General features: G+C 45.0%; 1 protein-coding gene across 1 annotated transcript in view; it reads left to right on the top strand.

Annotated features, from left to right (window-relative positions):
* The window catches only part of Kcnc4 (potassium voltage-gated channel subfamily C member 4), a 35,057-nt gene extending 30,396 nt beyond the window's left edge, over positions 1-4,661 (top strand). Inside the window, exon 4 of the mRNA XM_050127838.1 lies at positions 1,768-4,661. Coding sequence (XP_049983795.1) covers positions 1,768-1,772 — 5 coding nt within the window. The 3' untranslated portion in view covers positions 1,773-4,661. The remainder of the gene's footprint in view (positions 1-1,767) is intronic.
* Positions 4,662-6,928: the final 2,267 nt, after the last annotated feature.

Raw genomic sequence — 6,928 nt, 5'->3', positions numbered from 1 at the left:
GAGAAGAAGAAGAAGAAGAAGAAGAAGGAGGAGGAGGAGGAGGAGGAGGAGGAGGAGGAGGAGGAGGAGAGCCTGACCATTGAAGGCCGAGGTTACGAAACCTAAAATGAACCAAACAGGCTAGAAATAGAATCACTGGGCAAACCCCACACGTTCATCTGCTGAGCAAATGCCCACATGGATGGAGCAGGCACAACAGTTCAGAGGATGCAGATCATTTCACCTCGGAGGTAGGTCAGTTCAGGAGACAGACATTCCAGTCTGGCACAAATTAGTTAAGGTTCTTTTCTGGGGATGTTTTCCTCATGTAATCATTACTTTTAACAGGCTGGCTTAGAAGTGAGTTAGCCTGACACCACCTATCTTTGGCAAGTGTAAAGTTACTTTACTTTGTAAAGAGACCAAGACTATTCTGGGTTTTTATTCTATGTATGAATGTTTCTGGCTGCAGGGGAAAAGATTTTTTAAAAATATATTTTTGTTTTATGTGTATCAGTGTTTTGCGTGTGTGTGTGTGTGTGTGTGTGTGTGTGTGTGTGTGTGTGTGTTCCATGTTCATGCCCAGTGGCTACAGAGGCCGGGAGGGGGTTATCAGAAGACAGCATTTGATCCCCTGGAACTAGAGTTACAGACAGCCATAAGCTGCAATGTGGGTGCTAGGAATCAAATCTGAGTCTTCCACAAGCGTAGCAAGTGCCCAACCTGCAGGCATCTCGACAGGTTAGTGTCCTTCTCAGGTAGATCAGTTGGTCTTAGGCTTTCTTAGGCAGTTCAGCTCATCTCTCTGCTTCCAGACAGCTGTCCTCTGCTTCTTACAGGCTGCTCAACTGGTCTGATATCTCTCAGAAGTCCTTGCTGTTTATATACACACTTAGAGAGGGAGGGACCTAGTTTGTCTGATCAGTTTCAGGGACTTCCTGAGCTAGTTTGATTGTTGTTTTGGGTCTTAAAGAGCTTCCCTACAGGATGGGTGTTCTCTTCCCCTTAGAACTTCCCTGTTACTTCATCTCCCTATAAGCATCCTGTGTATTCAGTTTCTCTCCAGAGTGGAAGGTTTTAATTTTGGAAGAAACTGCTACACAACACCAAGACACCAGCAAGTTTCACCTTGGAATAATGCCTGGGCCCTCAACCACCTACACAGCTGACTCTCTCTTTCTCTGGTCCCACTGGCATCCCTCTACTCCTTCTCTTCTCCTGCCAAAACACTGCCCCACCCCCATGCTACCTGCAGCATTTATTTTCTCCCAAAGCATCCATCCTGTAGACTCCTGGCCTTCAAAGGAAATTGACTGACTCCCAGAGCCCATGTACCTCCGTCCATTGTAGCAAAGGTTGCAGGTATCTATGGGTTAAAGTACACTTTTCAGGAAAGAAGATCTAGAGTTCTATTAGAGTCTCAGTGGGGTTTGCTTCTTTTCTACTGCACTCAAACTTGAAGTTATACACTCTATGGCCAAGGAGATGCTCAGCAGGTGAAGGCACTTGCCACCAAGCCTAATGACCTGAGACTGACTTCCGGGACCCACATGGTGGAAAGAAGAGAATGGACTCCATCAAGTTGTTCTCTGACCTCCCCATGCTTGTCATATTGAATGCGTGTGTACACACATGTATACACACATGTATACACACACACATTATTAAAAGTCTTTAAAAGTATTATCCATTACATAGACTTTAAAAACAGCCATCCCTGACTGATGTTTTTCTATCTATTCCAAGAAGTTTTTTGTTTCTTCATTGTTTTTTTTTTTTTTCTTACAGTTTAGATCATGGCTCTTTGGAACCGACTGCAGACAGGACCTGGGGATCTTGAACGATAGCCTGGCTTCCATCCAGGCTATGTGACCTTTGGCAATTGACTTAGCTTGTCTGAGCTGCAGCTCCCACCTGTCATCATTCAGGGGCAGCACTGTCAACCTTCGTCGGTTCCTGGGGCTTGAATGAAATCCTATATCTGCTACCTACCGAGCTCAGAAACTGATGCTCATGAAGCTTCCTGGCCTTCTCACATCTTTCCCTTCTTAAACTGGGGCAGAGTGACTGAGCACAGTCAGTCACAGCCTCCCCTGAAGGGCCGGGGCTGGGTACTTAGATCTGGCTGGAGGTGGGAGATAGTAAGACCAGAGGTCTCCGCAGAGGCGCTGGCAGCTGAGGTGGCTGGTGGAGAGACAACCAAACGTGCGTGTGCTATTTGGAGCACAGCTGGAGAGCACACTGCGTCTTGGCTTTAACCAACTATTTGACATTTTATGGAGCTCACTTCTAAACATGGAGCTGGAAGCTGGCAGGCCTGGCTCCATTCCCGAGTTCCAATTCAGTAGCCTCTGCTGCTTGGGGCTTTCGTTTTCTCTCCTCTCACTATCATCAGAAAGCACTCCTGTAAAACGCAGCAGCAATCAGTTCATAGCACAAAGTGTGGAAACTGAACCAAGGCAATGAGGTCAGCATTTCCCTGAGCCGACTGGATGCTTAGTCTTGCCCATGGTAATTGTGTAGCCCTGAGTGGAATAAGGACCCCAGCTAGAGTCTGCAGCCTCCCAAACACACGGCTCTCCAAGAAGCTGGCGTGAGACCCAGCCCTGCCCCCATGAACGCACGAGTATGCAGGAGAGTCAGCTGACCGCAGAGCATCGTGAAATCTCCCCCACACTGCCTCTTCCCTTCCTGGCAGCTACAGACTCTGTGCTATAGATGCTTTTTCTGTGCTCATGTACCATTCTCCTATAGAACTAGCAGTGAAACGAGCCAGTTTCCTCCTGATGCTGATAGGTTGGGGGACCCTGGAGGATAGTTCTGAGAACTGATGCTTGGTTCTTGGTTCTTGCTCTGTGATCTATCCCAGCCCACTCCCTTTTGGCCTGTCTTTTCTAGAAGCTAAGACCAGTAACTTAGAGACCACTTGTAAAGAACTCTGAGCTTCTCACTTGAAAAGGGCAAGAGAAATGAAAGTCACCTCTTTATCCCCCCCCCCACCGATGATAAAGATGAAACCTGTCCAGCTATGCCCCTTCTTGCTCACTTGGCCAGGAGGGGAGCTAATGTCAGGCTTGGGTGTTCATATCTCCTGTGAACCTGACCCAAAGGCTGTCTGAGTATCAGCCATGAAGCCACCGATCCATAAATCATCTTTTAGCCTCCCTCAGTCCCAGGAGTCTTTGCTCACTGGAGACCTTAGAAGATTTAGAGACTCTATGCCCCCTCTACTTTCATCATTCTGGGTTTGGGCTTCATCTCTGTCATTTGATGGCCAGAAAATGCTTTTAGCTCCCAAGCATGATACAAATGTTTCCACCCATTCACAGTGGTGGAAACAAGAGGGGAAGAATATGAGAAGATTTGACCAGCTGCCAGGCTCAGAGCCCTTTGAAGGAGCTCACTATAAGATGTGTTCTTTTCTTTCCTGATGTAGAGGAGATGTGCCACCATGACTTCTCCAGACCCTTGACCTCAAGGTCTCAACCTGCCTACCAGACCTTAGTCAGTCCCTGCCTCTCCTCCACGAACCCTGTTCCCCAACCACAGCCCACATCACTGTTTCCCCTGCATTGGGCTCACTTGGCCTTCTGCTTGGAGTGTCCCTCCTCTATATCCTCTGTCTCGCAAACTGAAATCTGTCCTATTCCACTACGTCCTGTCCACAGGATGTTGTGTCTTGTAGCCCTGCACACCCACGGCTTTGCATAAGCCCCGTTAGAATCCATAGTTCAGAGTCACCTTTCCTGGAGCCTTTGTCTGTTGGGCCATAGGAACCTAGGAACCCTTGTTAAAAAGAATGATCTAAAGTACAGGTGAGACCAAGTGGAGGACTACATTTCTTCAATGTCATATGGAAGCTTTGTTTAACACATCCACACAAAGATTACTGAATTCTCTAGAACTATAATTCACAGATGGCTGTTGAGTTCTTGAAAATGTGTCTAGTGCCATATGCCAAAATGACAATATTTTGGACTTGTCGGGTTAAAACATATTATTCACATTAATTTTGTGTCTGTTATTGCTTCTTTGGTGTGTGGGTTTTTGTTTGGGGATTTTATTTCTTTAGAGACAAGGTCTCATCACAACGTACACAATGACCTAAAACTCAAAATCCTCTTGTCTCAGCCTCCTAAATGTTGGGACTGAAGTTGTGTGGGCCACACCTAGCTTTTGGTTCTCTTTCTTTGTTTTCTCCTTGATAGAACTCACTATATAACTCTAGTTGTTCTAGACTCACTGTGTAGACCAGGATGGACTCACAGAGATCCACCTGCTTCTACATCTCGAGTGCTGGGATTAAAGTCGTGCACCACCACACACAATTTATGGTTTTGTTTATTTATTCATTCCTTTCTTCCTTTCCTTTTCCTTTTCTTTCTTTCTCTCTCTTTCTTCCATCCTTCCTTTTTTTTTTTTTTTTTTTGACTTTTTGAAGCAGAGTTTCTCTGTGTAGCCCTGACTGAACTGGAACTCGCTCTGTAGACCAGTCTGTCCTCTGACCCCCTCCCTTTGCCTCCCAAGTGCTGAGATTAAAGGCATGCACCACCACCACCCAGCTTTCTTTCTTTCTTTTTAAAAAACAATCAACTTTATTGTTTTATTTATGCAAGTGTTTTGCCTCTTTGTATATGTGTGCATCACCAATGTGTCTGGTGCTTTCCGAAGCCAGCACTGGCTCCCCTGCGACTGGAAATTAGACATGGTTGTAAGCCACTATGTGGGTGCTGGGAATTGAACCTGGGTCCTCTGAAAGAACAGCAAGTTAGCAATCTGTCCAGCCCATGGTTTTATTTCTTAATATGGTTACTAGAAACTGCTAAATCATACTCAGGGTGCACATCTATTGGAAAGTAGCTCTAGGATGTAGGCTGTCATGAATTATTGATATTAAACTGCGGACTCAGACTGTGAAGTTGCATGTTAACTTGAACCATGTTTTCTTGGGTAGAGCTCCAATGACTCCTTTCCTGTATAAGTGAACTCAGTTTCATTGTCCTGCTGTTAACCAATTTGTCTTAAGTGTTAAAAACAAAACACAACAACAACAAGAACAGAATCTTCATTTTTTTCTTTTCATTTAAATGCTATTCCTCAAATGGTCTTTAAATCAACATTATTATTTTATTGTTAATGAATTCAATGAAACATTTTGTTGTTGTTATTTTAAAAGTAATATCTGGGAGCACTTGTTTCCTTTTTTTTAATTCTTGAACAATTTTATGCGGGTATACAATGACTGCTGGTCATTTTCAACCCCCTATAATTCTCCTTCCCCAACTCCCCCGCTGAAATTCCCCTTACCAATCAACCATTTTTGTTTTTCTTTTTAGAAAATTTTTGAAAATTATACTTTGAACAAACAAGCAACAAAAGAAGATTATGCTTTGAAAGATTTTGTCTTTGCCCATCTTTAAAGCAAATTACCTAACATTACCCTCAAGACTCTGTGAGTGTTGAGTAAATAAAAAGCACTTGTGTGGTACTGGGGCCTGAAGTTTGCACCACCAACTATATTACCAGTAGGATTCCTGCGAGTTCCGCTCCAGGAGGTAGAGAGGCAGAAAAAAGCATGAGATCCTCTTTCCAGACCCCAGACTCTAGGTTCTCCAGTTCCTGGGGTCTGTGACCCCAAAGGGAGACTGGCCAAAGCAAGCTGTTCATGAAGTGAGAGCTAGGTTTGACCTCTTAGGTATCCTTCCCTGGAACCTGTCTGCTTGCCAATTCTAGCGCTTCAAAGGTTCTATCAGCCAAGCCTAACGCTCTTCCGTCTAGACTCAGGCATTTTTATTGTTAGTGGTTGGTAGTGAGGTCAAGTAGCAATGCCCACCTCAAAAGCCAGGTCATATGAGAGTCCCAGAGAAATGTCTCTAGGTCCCGAGTCTTGGCCAATAATTGGAAAAATATGTCTCTTTCCCTTTCCCTCCCAGGCATTCTCAGAATGAAGCCTGGTTGGCTGGCAACTGAAGGCCAAGGTGATTACAAAGTCCCTGAGGACAGAGTTTCTCATTTGCATGCCTGGCACCTGGTTAGCACATGGCCTGGTATACTGTGTACATGCATCTTCCTTCTCCTCCCTCTCCCCGCTCCAGCACGGAGGCAGCTTCCAATGAGCCTCATCTATAGACTTCTTGGCCTGAACAGAGAACCATTAATCAATGCCCCCTCTGGGAGTCTGGGCAGGATCAGCTGATAATTGGTATCAAGCTCGGGGCTGCTGACCTTTCGGAAGTGTCACAGCGAGTCTTCCCTTGTCCACATTCTTCAAGAGAAAGAAGAAATCGGTAAAAGCTTTGCTTCTGGACTGGAATAAAAGCAACATTTTTTTTTGAATTGTTAAGACAACGACAACATAGATTTCTGCTTTAACCATTTTTATTGCGCCCGTGACATTAAGTACATCTCCACTGTTACACAGCCAGCACCATAGTCTGTCTCCAGAACTCTTTATCATCTCTAAACGAATTGAACACTAATCCCTCATTCCCCCAACCCCACACCTAGATGCCATCAATCTACTCCCTTTCTCTGAGGTTGACTACTCAAGTACCTCATCTAAACAGAATTGTACAATATGTGCCCTTTAAGAGCAACATTTAAATTAGCATAATATCTTAAAGACTCATTCAGGTAGGATATGTCTGAATTACCTCGCGCGTGCATGTGTGTTTGTTTGTGTTTGTTTGTGTGTGTGTGTGCTTGCTTGCGTGCGTGCGTGTGTGTTACTAGTATTAAACCTAGGGTCTGAAATATGCTAGGTAGGCAGATTCTCCACCACTGAGCTGCACACCCAGACCTTTAGAAAACACTCTTATTCTGAGATAAGATCTCACCGAGTTGCCCACGCTAGCCTTGAACTTTCTCTGAAACCCAAACAGGCCTTGAACTTTTGATCATCCTGCCTGAGCTTCCTGAGTCGCCGGCATTACAGACCTGGTTGGTCTCC

Source organism: Alexandromys fortis, unplaced genomic scaffold, assembly GCF_014885135.2.
Source record: "Alexandromys fortis isolate MF-2015 unplaced genomic scaffold, M_Fortis_MF-2015_v1.1 scaffold_292, whole genome shotgun sequence".
In the NCBI taxonomy this organism is placed as follows: Eukaryota; Metazoa; Chordata; class Mammalia; order Rodentia; family Cricetidae; genus Alexandromys; species Alexandromys fortis.
The sequence above is the reverse complement of the archived record's forward strand: the minus strand, read 5'-3'. Positions and strand labels throughout refer to the sequence as shown.